This window comes from Stegostoma tigrinum, chromosome 36 (genome assembly GCF_030684315.1).
Source record: "Stegostoma tigrinum isolate sSteTig4 chromosome 36, sSteTig4.hap1, whole genome shotgun sequence".
Lineage (NCBI taxonomy): Eukaryota > Metazoa > Chordata > Chondrichthyes > Orectolobiformes > Stegostomatidae > Stegostoma > Stegostoma tigrinum.
This window is the reverse complement of record NC_081389.1, coordinates 22529013-22548451: the sequence shown is the minus strand read 5'-3', so window position 1 is coordinate 22548451 and position 19439 is coordinate 22529013. Positions and strand designations below refer to the sequence as shown.

General features: G+C 41.3%; 1 protein-coding gene across 1 annotated transcript in view; it reads left to right on the top strand.

Moving 5' to 3' along the window:
• Positions 1 to 19439, top strand: part of fes (FES proto-oncogene, tyrosine kinase) — a 49520-nt gene that overhangs the window by 11488 nt on the left and 18593 nt on the right. The window contains exons 2-9 of the mRNA XM_048520698.2: positions 1135 to 1376; positions 2662 to 2835; positions 7278 to 7374; positions 9942 to 10125; positions 17452 to 17589; positions 18130 to 18249; positions 18815 to 18937; positions 19129 to 19315. Of these exons, the coding sequence (XP_048376655.1) occupies positions 1152 to 1376; positions 2662 to 2835; positions 7278 to 7374; positions 9942 to 10125; positions 17452 to 17589; positions 18130 to 18249; positions 18815 to 18937; positions 19129 to 19315 (1248 nt within the window). The 5' untranslated portion in view covers positions 1135 to 1151. The remainder of the gene's footprint in view (positions 1 to 1134; positions 1377 to 2661; positions 2836 to 7277; positions 7375 to 9941; positions 10126 to 17451; positions 17590 to 18129; positions 18250 to 18814; positions 18938 to 19128; positions 19316 to 19439) is intronic.

Here is a 19439-nt window from a genome sequence, read left to right as displayed (position 1 = left end):
CATCACCCTGCTAGGTTACATTTGCCTTCATTGAAGCATCGGTGTTCTGTCCGGCTTGTCACTTATATGTTTCGGTATGCTGGGGTGGTTTTTTGTTTCCCAGTTTTGTTTCTCAGTGGTTTGTACAACAATTCAATGTGTTTATTGATAGAGTTCTGGTTAGGACTCTAGGAATTCCTTAGTGTGTCTCTGTTTGGCTTGTGTGATTATCGATGTGTTGTCCCAGTCAAATTGGTCTCCCTCATTGTCCATGTGTAGTGAGACCGATGAAAATTAGTCATAGCTCTTGGTGACTGGTTGTGTTCATATATCCGCAAATGCAATGTACAATAAAGATTTATGTTACTATAATTTGAGAAATTAGATTAAAAAATGGAGGAAAGATACATTTTAGTTTTGAGTGTGATAAATGTAACTTGGTTTTATTAACAAAATTGAGGAAGACATTTGGAGCAGTGAACAAGAAGTGGTTGTTTTATGATACATAAACATATGGTCAGGGTGAATAACACATTCTATTCACAAGATGAAATGTCATTAAAGTAGGAGATCAGTTTTTAATTTGTAGGAATCTACAGGTTGTGACAACTGAAAAGTCCAGGCTCTCAAGACTGGAAAGAAGTCTCTGTGCCATCAGAGCTGGAAAGAGCCAGTTGAGTAAGAAACAGAGGAGGAGTGGAGGAGGAGTGATGCTTCATTCTGATTGAATAACTGTAAGGGATAATTCTGGGAAAAGGGTTGAATCTTTATAAATTGTCTTTTGTATGGTATTCTTGCCCCAGTCCCCCGACCTACACTCGCACACTCACTCACACACTTTTGGATAATAGATTTGTGAACTTTTGTTAAAAGAACATTGACAGCCTTGAGTGAATATGTTCAGTGACTAAACCCCGGTAACCAAACTGCACAAATCTCCCAAGTCAGGTTTACTTTATCTGTGAGTCTCTGGAGTCGGACTTAAATCCAAGAATATTGTCCATTGAGCCATGACTGATACCTTAAAGATATCAGCTTATTTAGAAGGCTCGGTTTCAGCTGAGCTACTGAAAATATAGAATTCTTGTTGGCTCAGTGATCCTCTCAGCTTTTCCTGTCTTCCTAAACTCTGTTTTATTTACTTCTTCATGTCAGGTCCAGTTTCTGAGACAATGGGCTTCAGTTCTGATCTCTGGTGTCCCCAGGGACACACCATGCTACTCCGATTACAGGATTCAGAGGTCCGGTTGATGGAGACCATGAAGAAATGGATGAACTATCGAGTGAGGAGTGACAAGGAATACTCAGGGTTACTTCATCAAATGTTCTCTCAAGTCGAGAAACAAGAGAGTAGCCAGCAGGCTGGAGGACTTGATTACATCAGTCAGGTCAACAAGGTAGGAAGGATCCAATGATCTAGGGCTTTGTCTGGTTTACAACAATGATAGGACAGTGGCTTGGTGAGTGAAAGCCATGCCTGCTGTGGTACTACAAACTTCAGCTGTGGCCAAATAGCTATTAGCCTTGCTTCAGATTAGTGAGTTTCTGGGTTGAGCATCATCAACTAACTTCAGCGCAAAAATCTTACTTGACATTTTAGTGCAGTACTGAGAGAGTGCTGAACTGTTGGAGGTGCCATCATTTAAACAAAATCCTATAAGGAGACTGGGTCTAACCTCTCCGGTGAATGTAAAAGATCCCAGGGCACCATTTCAAAGAAGACCAAGGAGCTTCTCCCCAGTGTCAAGGCCAATATTTATGTCTCAAATCATCTGCTGTTTTATGATGGTGGAAAATTTTCTGGCCTCTTTCACCTACCTTGCTGCACATTGGACCCTGATATTCACAAATAAATCAGCAAAGAGTTAGTTATGGAGAAACTCACTCTACTCTTTTAAACTGAAAGTAAAGTTCTCTGGACACCATCCCGACTAAACGCTCTGAGGGCAGGTCCAGCGCAGGGTTAGACTAAGAGTAAAGCTCTCTCTACACTGAACCCATCAAACACTCCCAGGATGGCCTGGCACAGCATGGTACCAGTCATTCAGCAAAGCACTGTCCATACCATCCCATCAAACACACCCAGTTAGGGACAGTCGATTAGCTCAGTTAGTTGGATGGCTGGATTGCAATGCCGAGTGATACCAACAGTGTAGGTTCAATTCCCTCACCGGCTGAGTTTACTATAAAGGCCTTTCCTTTTCACCCTCACCCCTTGCCTGAGATGTGGTAACCCTCAGGTTAAAGCACCACCAATGTCTGTCTGTAATGAGAAAACAGCCTTATGGTCTGCTAAGACTATGCAGATTTTACTTTTTGACACAGAGTAAAGCTTTCTTGAAATTCTCCATCAAATACTTACAGGAAAGGGTTTAGACACAGACTAAGCTATTTCTACCCCATCCCCATTAAACACTTCCAGGCGAGGAACAGCTCTGGTTTAGATACAAAGTAAAACTTCCTCTATGCTGTACCAACTTCCTCTCCTCCGTCCCCACTCACCCAATTAAGCTTCTAATTGTTTTTTTCTCTGCTTTGTGTTGAATTTTATTTGTAGTGGTTTTTCTTCATGCTGTTTTTTATTTAACATCATTTTCATTGCTTGTGGTTTTCAGTACCACATTTTGCAGGGACAGTGTGAGGTGCAAGAGTCATTAATGTTAAAAATGTGTGCTCTTTCAGTCCTGGTCAATGATTGTTAATCAGACTGAGGTTTTGAGCCGACTGATGCGGAAACATTCAGAGGATCTGAACTCTGGGCCAATTAACAAACTAACACTTTTAATCCGTGATAAACAACTGCTGAAGAAGAACTACAGTGAACAGTGGCAGCAGATTAACCAGGAGGTGATCAAGGTAAAGAAGCAGACCATTTATCATCATGTCAATATTTTAGAGCTGTGAATCGAAAACCTTTCAGTGTATGTACCCTTAAACATTCACAATATTTATCCGAGACAACACAGTGCGGAGCTGGAGGAACACAGCAGGTCAGGCAGCATCAAAGGAGTAGGAAAGTCGACGTTTTGGGTCGGGACCTTTCTACAGAACTCGTATTCCTCCAGTTCCACACTGTTATCTCTGATTCCAGCATCTGCAGTTCTTGCTATCTCTGAATGACAGTATTTATATGATCTTCTGCTTCCTTACAAATATTCTCTTCACCATTTCCATATGAAATTGTTCTACCCCTTGCTTAAGATGTTTGTTTTGTTTGATCCCATTCCAAGATTCCCTATTAAATCCCCCCTTGGTTCTGTAACCCTCACCTCAGTTGTCTAACCAAAAAAATTCAATCTACTCAAGTTTGAAATTATCAATTGACCTCAGTCTCAGGAACTTTTAGACAAGAAGGTTCCAGATTTCTAATCAACCTATGTGTCAAAATTCTCGGGTAGACCCCAAATGGCCTGGTTCTCATTTTCAGACTCTGTTACCTTAATCTGGCCTTTTCCATCAGACGAAATAGTTTACCTCTGTCCAACATTAACGTCTTTAGTTGTCCTGAAGCAAAACAAAGATGACACACATTGTGATTGACCATGTTGGGTTGTTCGTTTATCCAGTAAGGCAATATTTGTTTTTAGATCTAGTCAGTGCTGCAGCTGTACAAAACTCTGGTGTGGCCGCACTTGGAGTATTGTGTACAGTTCTGGTCACTGCATTATAAGAAAGATGTGGAAGCTTTGGAAAGGGTGCAGAGGAGATTTACTAGGATGTTGCCTGGTATGGAGGGAAGGTCTTATGAGGAAAGGCTGAGGGACTTGAGGCTGTTTTTGTTAGAGAGAAGAAGGTTGAGAGGTGACTTAATTGAAACATATAAAATAATCAGAGGGTTAGATAGGGTGGATAGGGAGAGCCTTTTTCCTAGGATGGTGACGGCGAGCACGAGGGGGCATAGCTTTAAATTGAGGGGTGAAAGATATAGGACAGATGTCAGAGGTAGTTTCTTTACTCAGAGAGTAGTAAGGGAATGGAATGCTTTGCCTGCAACGACAGTAGGTTTGCCAACTTTAGGTGCATTTAAGTCGTCATTGGATGAGCATATGGGCGTACGTGGAATAGTGTAGGTTAGATGGGCTTGAGATCGGTATGACAGGTCGGCACAACATCGAGGGCCGAATGGCCTGTACTGTGCTGTAATGTTCTATGTTCTATGCTCTTGATCACAGTCTTGCCTTGTTGAGGAATAGTGAAATATTAATGTTTTCAAAATCATTATGATATCTGGCTTATTCATTTTTTTGCTGCCTGGTCTGTTTCAGCGTTTCCACTTTGTCCTTAGTCTTAATACTGTCCTTAATACTGAGGTACTCCCAAACCACCATCAGACGGTTGCCACAAAAGACACCTAGATTGAGAAATACTTTTGGCAGGGAGGCAAGGTGCTGTTGGTAGGGAGGAGTTGGGTGGAGGGAGTTGTTTGGAGGGGTTGAAGAGACTTCTGAATCAGGACAGCATTTAGCAAGATGAGAGTGAGGGAGACTGTCCCTCAGAGGCAGAACTAGGTAGAACTAGCTTGCACACAAGGAGTTCATGTTGTGAAGCCTGTAGATGTCCTCATTATGGCAGTCCCAAAGAACCACAAGGAACAGTTAAATATCAGGGATCTTTATCATCTAGCTGCAGGAAAAGATAAATTATACTTTGATTCAACAGCCAACTCAAGGATGTGACAGAGCTGTACCTCCTAGTGAACCTTCTCTGAGCTGCTTACAATGAAATAATACTTTCCTTAACTAAGGGGACCTAAACTCCTCACTCCAGATATAGTTTCACCCACATCTTATATGGTTGCAGTAAGATGTCCCTATTCTTATACTCCAATTAAGAGCCAACATTCTATTAGGTTTCTTAATTACCTGCTGCACCCATTTGCTAGCTTTCTGTGTTTTGTGCATAAGTCGCCCCAAGTCCCTTTGTGTTCAGTTTTTTTTTGCAATTTTGTCACAGCCAACTGGAAAATGAAGAAACTTTTTGTTACCCCATTGGATAATCCTTGACTGTCAGATTTGTAATGATTCCTTCTTCAGTAAACTTTTTCATGCTCAAAAATCAGAAATCTCTGAATTGTAATATTCAGACCACATGTTATCAGAAGAGGTGCCAGTGAATTCTGTCCAGTGACGGGGGAGGGACTTAGTCCAAGCCTTCAATAGGACAGTCAGGATTTTTGGATATCAGTGAAGAGGTGTTCAAAGGCTTACATGCAATTAGAAAACTCAGTGATTGGGTGAAAGGGTGAGAGAGATGTTAGGGATACCTCAGTTGGCTGTATTGTTGTGAAGACATCTGAACTGCACAGATTTTGTTTAGTGGACTCAGTGACGAGTCAAGAGCAGTTGGATGGGCCTATGCTGTTGTAAGTTAGGTAGAGGTTAGAGGAATTAGACATGAAAAAGTCAGTACTCAAAAGAAGTCTTGGGTTTCTGAGAAAGTTGGGAAGTCACTGGCTGTGTGTTGGGGAAGCTGCAAGGGACTTGGAAGAGTACAAACATTAATATTGCAGTGCAACTGGTGTATTTAAAGCTCACAAGCATTACCTAATGCATCTAAGCAAACTGGAACCTAGGGTTTGGGAGAGGAGAGGGTACTGGCTTGGTGAAGTTAGTTGTAGATGAACAGCTGGGATTATACTTTTGAGGGGGCATATTTTCAGAGTCTGGGGAGCTTGCATCAGGAAAGGAGAGTGATTGACCAGAACATGAGCAGTCATTCGGGCACTCTAGGACAGAACAGCTCAGAAAACAGAATTTCAAGGCCAGATTGGCAAAAGTGATGAATTGTGATTGCTTGGAAAGTTTAATGAGATTTGATAACCCACTGTATTATTCAAAATTCTGGACTCTTGTGGCTTTATTCACTTAGCAATTCCCCTGGATTCCATCCTGTGTCGACATTAAAGTTACTGGTCTGGTCCCAAGCCAGATTGTAACATGAATTTGATGGTCTAGTTCAAGATTGGAACAAGTTTTCTCCAAAAACTGTTAGAATGACTAAAATTAATGATCAAAAAACCCTAAAAACACAATTGTCTTTGATACCCCATGGGGAATTAAATCCACGATTCAATTAGAAATTGAGTTTCAATTTTGGGGACTTCAGGAAATCCTGAAGTGTTATCAACCCTATTCACTGGCCACATTTTAGCATCCCATTTTCAAACTGGACAACTCTTTCTCTCCTGATGCTGCCACAGGGAATGTGAGGGCAAGATAAGTGAGTCTTGAACAGTCTTACAGTTCGCCTGCACTGCCCTCACAGCTCTTAGTTCTGTTCCCCAGCTAACTTGGTCTCTCAGAACTGCTACTCTCTTCAACTTCACAATTCTTGAATGTTTGCCACTTTGGTAAGTATGCCAGGAAACTTTGAATCTGGGTGTGTAATTGAGCACAGATACCCTGTGCGATCAGCTGTGCTTTTAGCAAGTGACAAAATATAGTAATTATAGTTACAGAAGAAATACTTCCAAAACTGGTTTGATGAGGGCATAGCCTTTTCCAGTATTTACAAGTAAGTTAATTATGTTAATCTGATCATCACTGTTCGGATGAATGTCAATAAATACAATGACAAGCCTTACAACACTGTCTCTACTAAACAAAGACAATTCATTTTTAGCATAATTGAATCATACATTGGAGAAGGCCATTCAGCCCATCATGTCTGTGTGACTTTTTGAAAGCATTGTCCAAATAATTCCACATTCTTACAAATATTTCCCCTTCAGATGCTTCTTCCCTCTTCCCCCTTCCCCCCAATTCCATTTTACCTCTCTCTTCCCCTCTGCCTACAAAAGTGGTCATTCCGTCCAGATAGTTACAGGAGATATGTTTACTGTGCAATCCTTCTGTTGTACTTTCAGCAGAACATCTTTCCCGCTCTCCAACTTGCTATTCTGAATCCTTCCCCCTACTGCTTGTTTTTTCAATGTTAATCAGCTGTAAATCTCAGTGAGCAGCAGTGGCAAATAGACGATTTTATAAACAATCAGTGGCAAGTTCTGGGAAAGGTCCAGAATACTCAACAATCCCTCCAGCAAGAATTATCTCGACTGCTCAGTCTGCACTGTCTTTACCCACCTATTTATTCCCCTACCATAGCTCCATGTACACTGTTCCCCAATCACTGACTCTACCCATTGTTTTGACCTCCGTAATGTTCTTGCCATTGACCTTCATCTTTCATCAGAGTTTTGCACTATAATTAGTTGTTCTTAAGTAGCTGAGTTTAACAATATTTGAGTCAGCATTTGACTTTGGGTTAGTACATTTAACTAAAGCTGCTGTGATTTACAGAATACACAGAGCGAAATTGAGAAGCTGAAGTCACAGTATCGGCAACAAGCCAAAGAGATGAATGCAGCAAAGCGGAAGTTCCAGGAGGCCAGTAAAGGTGAGGATCACGATAAGAAACAGAAGAAACTACTAGAAACCAGACAAGTAAAGCACACATGGAACACTATATTGCAAGCTCAGACAAGCTCAGACAGTCAAGTCATTCACACCTCAGGACACTACTCCTTAAAAACAATCTCTGTCACTAAGTTTTTAGCCACCTGCCCCAAACTGACTTGGGCTGAATCTGAATTTTTTGAGCATTTGTTGCCATGAGGCCAAGCAAGTTCTCACTATATCTTACCAAATACACCTCATTAACTGTCTACCAAATCTGTATGGTGTTTCTCACACTCCATATGCACCTCATCTTACCGTGCGTACTTCCCAGAATAACTCACCACTCAGCAGATACCTGCCGAAAGTCCAGCTTTACTTGTCCCCACACCATCTTGGGCACCTGTACAAGCACTGTCAGCATGGGGCTGCCCTGCACGGATGTTCACTTTTGCTTTGGACATGATAGAGAGGGGAAAACTGGCATCCCACTTTATGGGAATGTTTTTGGAGGTCCTGCTGGATGGGGTGATTTCGGCATGGGACTTTCTCCTCCTCCACGATTAGTAGTGGAGACCACAATACCAGACAATGCCAGCCTTGCCTGAGATTGATGCCCAGGTTAAAGAACTCTCACTCATCTCTAAAGGAATGCTTAATAATGTTGGAAGAATATCATTGTCCTTCTCCATTCCACCAGGATAAGTGCCACCATCTTTTCCCTGCTGGCTCACACTCATTGTATCTCAACTTCAGTACCCGTCTCCAACCAAGGCTCAAGGTCTACCACTCTGTGTGTTGCCTGCAACATCTTCCTCACTTGATCTCACTGACTCCAACCCTGATATCACCAGCCCTGCATGCCCTCTGCGCTGCCAACTCACTCTGGACACCACCTCACCTGCACCAACAATAATAGCTATGTTCTTTATTACCTAACTCTCCCTTATATCATGAAAAAAACAGCCCACAACAGGGCAGAAAGAGTCAAGACAGGTGGTGGACTGCCTGGCATTCAGCTCCCCACCCTTTGAGGCGAGCATCTGACTGTGACTGATCCAGGCAGGTCCTGGACTAATAGTGGAGGCTGTCCTTGAATTACTGTGCAGGAAACCCTGAGTGAAGGCTATACTTTTTAACTTTACTGAGACCTGCTGACAATTATGACAAGCTTCCTGGCTTTGTGTTTGTGCTGAACAGCAAGCCAAGACAGCAGTATTATGAAGTAAAAACCTGACTGCTGTAGAAACTTAGCAAGTCTGGTGCATCTACAGGAAGAAAGTAGAGTTAACATTTTGGGTCCAGTGTCCCTTCTTCTGAACCTGATACATTAACTCCTGCTTTCTCTCCACAGATGCTACCAGACCAACTGAGCTTTTCCAGCTATTTCTGATTTTATTTCTGATTTCCAGTATCTGTAGTTTGTTAGTGTTTTTTATTTGCAGCAGTAGTATGAATCTGGTATCTCTAAATAAGGAAGTAAATCACAAAAAACATAAAGGAAAACAATGCCGTGAGCATCCAGGTAGACTCCGTGTCTATTGCAAATCTCTGTCCTCGCATCTTAAAAATGTGCCCCCAGTCTTGAAATCCCCTATCCTAGGGAAAAGACAAGTACCATTGACTCCATCTATATCTCTCATTATTTTATAAACTTCTGTCAGGTCATCTGTCAACGTCCTGTGCAGCAGTGAAAAATGTCCCAGCCTATCCAAGCTTTCTTTATAACTCAAACCTTCCATAACCAACAACATCCTGGTAAATCTCTTCTGAACCCTCTCGAGCTTAATAATATCTTTCCACTAACTGGGCAACCAGAACTGGACACAGTATTCCAGAAGGGGCCTCACCAATGTCCTGTACAACTCTGACATGACTTCCCAACTCCTACACTCAAAGGTCTGAGCATTGAAGGCAATCATGCCAAATGCTTTTTTAACCACTCTGTGTGTATGTGATGCAAACTACAAGGAATTATGTTCCTGCACTCCTAGGTCCCTCTGTTCTACAACAGTACCCAAGGCCCTACTATTAATTGTGTAAGCTCTATCCTTGTGTTATACCAAAATGCATTATCTCTCGTTTATCCAGATTGAACTCTATCTACCATTTTTTAGCCCATTGAACCATTTGATCAAGATCCTTTTGTCATCTTAGAAAACCTTCTTCACTGCCTATTATGCCACCAATTTTGGTGTCATTTGCAAACTTACTAATCATGCCTTCTATATTATCATCCAAATCATTCATATAAATGACAAACAAAATAGGATCCAGAACCAATCCTTGTGGAACATTGCTGGTCACTGGCCTCCAGTCCAAATAGCAACCCTCTACAATTACTCTGTCTCCTGCTGTTAAGCCAATTATGTGTCCAATTGGCAAGCTCACCCTGAATCCCATGTGACCGAGCTTTACCAATTAGTCCACCATGCAGAAACTTTTGTCCTAATATCCAGTTGGAAATACTGAATGCCAAACCTCACTCATTTTGATATCCCTCACCTCAGAAAGCTCAATAATTACCTTCAAAAATTTCTGATTGTGTGAATTTCTGTTTAATTCCAGACAAAGACCGGGACAGAATGAGGGACAAATATGTCAAAACCACTATGAAGATGCACCTACTCCACAATCAGTACATACTTGCTCTCAGATCTGCAGAGGCCCACCATCAGCACTATTACCACCAGGGTTTGCCAGGACTGCTCAACAGTCTGCAAGAACTGCATGAAGAGATGGTTTACATTCTGTAAGTACCTTGGCTTGATCCTTGGTACAGCTCACTTGTTTGGATTTATTGTTAGAAGCGAAGAGTTGAGCCTTAGATTCTGAACTAAAGAAACCTAGGTCAATTGGGGTAAATTATTTTGATGGAATGTGTGATGGACTGGAGGGTAACATTCCAAGAAACGCTGACCCTGGTAAAATCTGTGAAACACTCACTCTTTGCATTATTTCTTTTTTATCTGCTGGTTTTAATATTTGACCATCGTCCAGTAAATTTCCATACTTATTTAGAGGTGGCTTTCGTGAGATGATTTTGAAGTTTGAAGTAAAGAAATCTATTAATGTTCAAAGTTAACAGAGGTTTTCGCATTTAGTCTTTGTGGGTGTTTCTCTAGCTGTCCCATTTCTTTACAACACATTGCTTGCTGCATTTTCAAAACTATTGAGTTCTTCCACTTGACGATTGATATGGTCACTTCCAGTCATTTTTTTTTGCGTCAGTCGATGTGTCATAGTTACGCTGCGGAAACACTGAACACAAGCTTCTTTTCTCAGAGTATAGAACTTGAGTATTACTGACAAGTATGTTAAAATCTTTCATCTTTTACTCATCAAAATATTTCACAAGAATACTAATTTAAGGAGAAGACTGATGTTTATATACTGCATGTTAGGAGGGTGCTGATTGGTTGGACTCTGGTAGAGGTGTTACCATGGAGAGAGCACCCATTAATGCTGACTGACAGTTAACAACCAGAATGTTTTAAATTTCAAGCCAAACAAGCCTAATGGGGATCCCATAGCAACATCACCTATTTGGGCATAAAAAGTATCAACTGATTTGCTGAATTCATAAGTTCAACAAACATGAATTCACACCATGGAGGCTATCTAAATAGACATGAATATAGTGCTGCACTGCAAATGTCTTTGGTTTCTTTGAATGGTATGTTGATGAATGGGCAAACAATGTCAAGCAAGCACATGGAGAACTACATTGCTATCAATATGTAAGTCCTTTGTGGTCTTCACAAATATATTTTGTTGAATTCCACGAGAAACATGACTTTATATAGGATGACATCTATCCTTATACCTCTTGCATATTTCTAATATGTATTTGAATCCACAGCTGTAAGAATTTCCTTGTATGTCTTTATAATCTCCATCCTGCGCTCAAATGGAACAGTGAAATGAGTTCCCTTCCCTTGAATTTCTAGTTGAGAAAACAGCCGGACTCTACTACTGACTATCACAAAAATACTTTAACTGTCAGTTCACACATTGGGATTCCTACAATCCGACACATATCAATGTACTTACCAGAAAACTTATGAATAGGGGCTGAACCATTTATTCAGTGTTCACTTTATGTTCAATTTTGGCTTATTAAAGCTATTCTGTGGGATAATGGTTATTGTGAACATATCATTTTTTGCCATATATCACGCAAACGCATACAGGTCATAAGGCAGTCACTCAGTTTTGGTAAAGTGCCCAGCCTACCTCAAATTATCCTTCAAATTAATTAAGGCATCTCAAAAGCTTGAGCAACAGGTGAAGCTAGCTGTTTCAAGCAACTATAATGCAGTAGCAATGTGAGTGGTGTTCACCACTAAAAGGATGTTGATGACAAGCCAAAACAAATTCTTCCTAACACACAAACGTGTAATGTGGTAAAGGAATACTAATTCCAATGTGATGCCAGATATGTGGAGTATGTCCGAGAAACTGGCAGATCGTACCAAACAGCAGATGCCTTCACTGTTTGCAACAAGCAAAGCATTGACCACACCCATCCATTCCATGCTTGTAAAACTGGTAACAGTTTCTGACATGAGATGTGTTTCTGCGATTGGACAAGATTTGCTGGATAATCCTAAATTGGTAAGGAGTTACGCAGAAAACCAATTTAGGATTGTCAGATGGGCTTGCAGTATGACACATTTGTGTGTACTGGAAACTACATATTAATACACAGGGTGTTGTTCTTGCAGACAGAAACAACATGCACACACACTGCACCTGTTTCAATTCAGTGAATGAGGTGACAGCTATTCACTGGTTCAATTCTCAAGGGAAAAACCTGATCAATCAGGACTAGTATTGCTTGTTTTAAAATTTAAACACTACTGGCTTTAACTGTTGTTCAGCATTAATAGATACATTTTCCATGGCATCACCTCCACAAATCACGTGCCAACCATTTGGCGTTGTTGCCTCATGCAGTAGAAATGTTGGTTTCTTCCTTGATCTTGTGAAATGTCCTGATGAGTGCAGCACAAAACCTTTGACAAAATATGTCCTTTTCCGAGTAATATGAAAAAAAAGCTGTGCAAATAATACCATGTTGACCTCAACTGAACCAGTGCTCCTATTGCAAGAAGGGCCTGAACACCAATCCCAGCCTCTGTTAGGTTAACTCATCTCATCAGATTTGAATCATTCCTAAGTGGCTCAGCTCAATTATTAAAATAAATATCAGCTCAGCAGTAGTTAAAAGATAAACTCAAGTTAGAGATATTTTAATACTTCAATACAGGTCACTGACATAGTTGATTTATTGAATATGGGAGGGACATTACAGTCTGTACTTAAATCTTCCCAGTATGGGAACTGGAAGCACCTTTCAGGAAATTAACTTATTCTAAAGTAAGTGCTAATATGTTAATAACATAATGCACAACATAAAACTGACATCAGGAGTCACATTCTTATAAGACTCTGAGAAGAGGGTGGAATACAGAGCTGTATTGCAAAGACCAGAAATAGTGTTTTAATTAAAGAGTTGCTGTAATTCCTGGGACTTGGTCTATAGCTATTCTTGGGAAGGCAGTGACTGAGAAACAGCATATCCAGTACAAAGACAAGTCAGGGAGTCCAAAACCAGAGGATAAACCAAGGTGAGAGGAGAAAGATTTAAAAAGAACGTGAAGAACAACTTTTTTACTCAGATGGAACAAGCTGCCAGAGGAAGTGGTGGAGGCAGATATAATTACAACATTTAAAAGACATCCTGGATGGCCACATGGATAGGAAGGGTTTAGAGGAATATGGGCTAAATGCTGGCAAATGGGACTAGATCAGATTGAGATGTCAGGTCAGCATGGATAAGTTGGACTGAATGGTCTATTTCCATGCAAATGCCAAACCTCTTACTAGTCTAACCCATAAAGGCAGAGCAGTTACAGGTTGTATCAGAAATTGTGTGCACTTTCTGGAGTATTATTTTTCAGTGAGTTACGGCCAGTGCTGGGGGTGTGCAAACGGAAAGAACTACATGAGAATGTAGCTGCTTGCTCACTGCTACATTCTTTGTCAAACTGCTCATTAAAATGAACCCAATCACACAGCTCCCTCTGCTGCACCATCATGACATTTCCATTTTCCTTAATGGCATTCCCATCATTAGGATTCATTGTGTGCTGTTGGCCCCTCCTCCCTGTATCAAATCAGATAGCAAATGATCATCCACAGGCTTCCTTAGCTAGGGAGGTTGATTGTACTTTTTGTGTGTTTGAGTGCGTGCATTTTTGCATGTTGTGTGCCTGGCTGTAAACATGTATGAGTTTGTGGATAATAAAATGTGAGGCTGGATGAACACAGCAGGCCAAGCAGCATCTCAGGAGCACAAAAGCTGACGTTTCGGGCCTAGACCCTTCATCAGACCCTTCATGCTCTCTGATGAAGGGTCTAGGTCCGAAACGTCAGCTTTTCTGCTCCTGAGATGCTGCTTGGCCTGCTGTGTTCATCCAGCCTCACATTTTATTATCTTGGAATTCTCCAGCATCTGCAGTTCCCATTATCTCTGAGTTTGTGGATGTTGTTTTATACATGTAGGTGACTGTGCGATGTGTATATGTTAGGATGTATGCATTGAAGAGGGTTGTTTAGGCAAATTGCTGTACAGCTGTATTGCAGTGCAGAGTGACACCAATGGTGTGGGTTTAACTCCTATACTGGCTGAAATTAGCATGAAGTTCTAATGGTTGTCCATTGCCTGAGGCATGGTGATCCTCGGGTTAAACCACTACCAGCTGACTCTATTGAATGAAAGTAGCCTATGGCTCAATAGGACTTTGACAACTTCATCTATGTGTGTATATACATATGTGTGGTGTCTCTGTTGGGGTGTATGTTGATTATGTGTTGTGTGTGTACACATTTGTTTTGGGTGGTGTGTGTTGTTTGAGGATGTTTGGGAATTATGTGTATTTTAGGTTATGAGAGTAAGTGTGTGATTTGCATATCTGAAGTCAGGCTAAAACTAATCGACTTCATCCAGCTCAAAATGTCATACACTGGAATGCAAATTTATCAGAATTCTTTGAGGAGGTAACAAGCAGGATAAATAAAGGGGAACCAATTGATGCAATATGTTTGGATTTCTGGAAGGCATTTGATAAGGTACTGTGTATACGGCTACTTAATAAGATAAAAACCATGAGTTGTGGGTAGTATATTAGCATGGATACGGGATTGGCTAACTAATAGACACAGAATTGGATAGAAGGGACATTTTCAAGATGGCAACCTCTAACTGGCTGAGTGCTAACAGGATCTGTGCTGGGGACAAAACTATTCACAATATATTTGAATAACTTGGTCAAGCTGTTAAAAAAAAACGGTAAAGTCACCACTGTGCCTCAAAGGATCACAGGACTGTTTTCTCATTAGAGAGAGATAATTTGGTGATGAGTTTAACTTGACGGTCACAACGCCCCAGGCAAGGGGTAAGGTTGAGAAGATGGGGCTTTCATGGTAACTTCACGAAATACAGGAATTTAACCTACACTGTTGGCATCACTGCACCATTAACCAGCTGTACAGTCAACTTGAGGTATCAGCCCCCTACTAAGCTAACCAACTTGGGTGAGGAAAGTGAATATACAATCACCAAGTTTTCAAAACTAAGTGGGAAAGCAAGTGCTGAGGGTGATACAAGCAATGTGCAAGAGATTATATACAGGATAAGTGATTCAGCATACACTTGGCACATGGAATATAATGTGGGAAAATGTGAGATTATGCAAATTGGCAGGAAGAAAAGAGGAGCTGAATATTATTTAAATGAACGAAGAGTGTAGAAAGCTGTGGCAAGAAAGATTTGGAAGTCCTCAAATTAATGGAAGCATGAATCACAAAAAGCTAGCATCCAAGTTCTTTAGGTAATGGGGAAGGCAGATGGAATGTGTGCCTTCATTTCAGAGAGAATGGAGCATAAAACTATACAAGGCACTAGTTAGACACACTTAGAATAATTTGAACATTTTTTTGTCTCCTTATTTAAAGATTGGAGGTTACACAGAGAACGTTCACTGAACAGCTATGAAAGGAGAGGGTTGAGTAAGTTACGCATTAGAGGTTAGAAGTATAAAAGACAATCTTATTGAAATTTTAAATTTTTACAGGGCTTGACATTATAGGTCTGGGGAGCTTGCTTTTCCTCGTGGTTGAGTCCAGGACTGGAGGGTATAATCTGAGTAAGGGATCACCAAGTTAGGACAGAGATGAGGAGGAATTTCTTCTCTCGGAAAGCAGTGAATCTGTAGAATATATTACTGCAGAGGACTATGGAAGCTCAGTTGTTAAATAGATCCAAGGTTGGGATAGATTTGTAATCAATTAAAGAATCAAATTAAGGGGAAAAGGCAGGGAAGTAAAATTAGAGTCAAAGAGCATGGAAGCAGACCCTGCGGTCCAACCAGCCCATGCCCAACTAAGCTGTTCCCACCTGTCTGCTCCTGGCCCATATCCCTCCAAACCCCTTCTATTCATGTATTTATTCCAAATGTCTTTTAAACGTTGTAACTGTACCACTTCCTCAGGAAGTTCACTCCATACGTGAACTACCCTCTGTTTTTTTAAAAAAAATTGCCCCTCATGTCTTTTTCTAAATCTCTCTGCTTGAACCTTAAAAATGTGTCCCCTAGTCTAAAAATCGCACCCTCCCCAGAAAAAAACTACCATTAACTCCATCTATATTTCTCATTATTTTATGTAACTTCCATCAGGTTGCCTGTAAACCACCTATGCTTCAGTGAAAAAAGTCCCAGCTATTCAGCCTTGCTTTATAACTCAACCCTTCCATAACTGGTAACATCCTGGTAAATCATTTCTGAACCCTCTCCAGCTTAATCAAATATTTCCTATAACCTGGCGACCAGATCTGGACATAATATCCCAGAAGAGGGGACAATATCCCCAGTATGGAGCTGGAGGATCACAACAGGCCAGGCAACATCAGAGGAGCAGGAAAGTTGACGTTTTAGGTCAGGACCCTTCCTCCAGCTCCATACTGTGTTGTCTCTGACTCTAGCATCTGCAATTCTTGCTACCTCATTTCCAGAAGAGGCCTCACCAATGTCTTGTGCCACCTCAACATGACTTCCCAACTCCTATACTCAAAGGACTAAGCAATAAAGGCAAGTGTGCCGAATGCTTTTCTGACCACCCTGTCTACATGTGACGCAAACTTCCAAAGAATTATGTACCTGCACCTCTCGGTCCCTCTGTTCTATAGCACTATCTGAGGCCCGACCATTAATTTATAAACCCTACCCCTATTCCAAAATGCTGAGGATTAGTAGATCAGCTACAATCTCATTGAATGGTGGAGCAGACTCGATGGGCTAAATGGTCTACTTCTGTTGCCAGGTCTATGGTCTCACAGTCCCTATTTAGTGAATTGTAAGGAGAGGGAGAGCGCTTACAAAGAATCAAAGTGATGTTGATATGATCTTTTGTCTCATGATTTGGTATAAAAATAGGTGTCATACAATCACAGAATACTCTGACATAGCCAGTATCATTCATATCTGAAACGGCCAAATGAGCCATCTTGCTTAATCTTCCTTGGGTCTGTACCATTGCAGGTTACAGCATTTGAGATCTGGACATCTTTTTAATATTCATAGTTTGTATCTCTCCTGGACGTTTGGGCAGTAAGTTTCAGCCTTTCATCACTTTGGGTGAAAAAAATTTACCTCCCCTCTAATCTTTCTCCAAAATATTTTAAATTTAAGAGCCCTAGTTACTGACCTCTCTGATAGGTAAACAGGCCCTTTTCATTCACTCCATCCAAGTTATACATTTATACACAGTTGAATATTCAGGCTTGTTGCATTTACTGGAACTAAGTCTCGGGAGGAGCCCATATTATATGACCCAGATGAATTTGTACCCCAAGATTTTGGCCAGGACCTAAATTTAAATGGGTTAGCAATTGGCATTTATTGGCAAAAGTCTTGCTATAGGGAAAGATGTTGTGGCAGTTTGAACCCTGTTGGAATATCATTGAACAGATAACAATGCACTAATTGTATTCTGTTCCCATTGTTAACCACAGGAAAGAAATTTTGCTGGAATATCAGGAGATCAGCAGCCTGATCCAGGAGGAAGTGGTGACTGTTCATCGGGAGATCAGTGATGCCATTGACGCCATCGACCCACGCAAAGAATATGAGAGCTTCATTGAGCAAAACAGGTTTGAGCTTCTAGTGCATACAATTCTCAGTGCTCGCATTTCTGATTTGATACAGCTACAAAACTTTGTTCCCAATACCTCTAATATTTACAGTAATATACATGCTGTGAAAACAATGCTTTTCAGGAGCTTCCTCACTCCTCTCCTGAAGACAATGACTGGGTGTACTAGTCTGTGCTCTCCAGTAGTTTTCTTAGTGACTCCACTTTACCTGACAGTCATGACAGTTATTGTCAGTGCTATTCGACCACAGAAGTCATGGTTGCTCAGATTAACGTCCACATGTAGGGTTCTCGTAGCAATTGTAAGCAAGATCCCTGGATGATTTTCATCCTCCTCTACAATTCAATCCAATTGAACCGCTGTGGTCATTGTTAATTCCACTGCCCTCGTTGACTAAAAATCTGATTCTGGTACCTTCGTGGTCCAAATAGCTCAACTCCACACCTGGCGAGGACTCCATAAATGAGACGCTTCTGAACAAGGCCTGCCGTCACTTTGTTCCTTCCTGAATCCTTTTTTTTTGCTCCCAACGGACAGGTCTGTGGCTGAGGTCCCACCGCTTGCCAGCTTTGACACTAGCCTCCTTGAGGACTTGGACAATTTGCAGGTGGGAGAGTTGGAGCTCAACGATTTGACCATTGAATCAATGCAACACAAGTAAGTGGCTTCTCCAGCACTATTCTGCATCTGATAGCGTGTGTGCATTCAGTGTTCGTACCTGTGTGCAAACAAGGGCTTCCAAATTTTGTGTGAGCGCAGGTACTATGTGTATACGTGCAAACATGATACAGGTGTGTGTGCACATGCGCGTGCCTGTGGATGTTTTTAGTCACCCTATTCAGATATGCAATGACACACCTCTTGAGCAGGTGGGGTCCTAAACCTGGCCTTCTGTCCCAGAGGGAGGGGCACTACCACTGCCCCTCAAGAGCCCTGAAAACAGGCAGCCTCCCATCCAAATACTACACAGGCCTGAGTCTGCTTAGCTTCCAAGATCAGATGTGATTCTGACTAGTAAGGCAGAGGCTAAATGTATTATAAGTTATAGAAGTATTCTGTTGTAGATATTTTTAAATCAATCTATTCAAACTTGTTATGATATATCTCTGGGACAGATCGAACTTGAACCTGCTCCTCCTCACAATAGAACAATAACAAATGACAGAACAATTTTCATATTCCTGGTAGGTACTGTACAGATTTATTTTCTTTATGCCCGTAGTCTAACATCTCTGGAGGAAGAGTTGCAATCTCTGAAAGAAACCATTGATAACCGACAGGCAACCATCAGACAGATCTCCACAGAAATAACAGCGGAAGAGCAATCAAGCGGCTGTAGATCACGGTGAGAAAGTCACGTGTACTGATGAGCAGGTGGAAGAGTGCAATTAAGTAGAAGATCAGCATGATCATGCTGAATGCTGGAGGAGTTTTGAGGGGTCAAATAGCTTACTCCTGGTCCTGTTGGTTATATATCTTTTTGCTCCTGATGTATCTTTTATTTCTATTAAATGCTTTTCATTTGGTCAATTGCAGTGTTTACATCTTCAGCAAGAAATGTGCTTTGGAGGAGAGCAGACAACAGGTCCAGGTCCTTCTGTGCAACAAGGGGAGGCTGGAGGCACAGCGTCTGGTTCTGGTGCAGAAGCTGAAAGAGTTGGGAGATAAGGAGCCTCCACCAGCACTGCAATTGGAGGAGGACAGATATTCCAACTCCTCAGTTGTGAGTTTCAATTGCCATCTACATGGAGAAAAAAGTTTGAATTTCCTTGCAGTAATTATGTGTCTTCAAAATAACTCAGCGCAATTCACAGCCAATCAGTTATTTGTGAAGTGCAAGTTTCTCT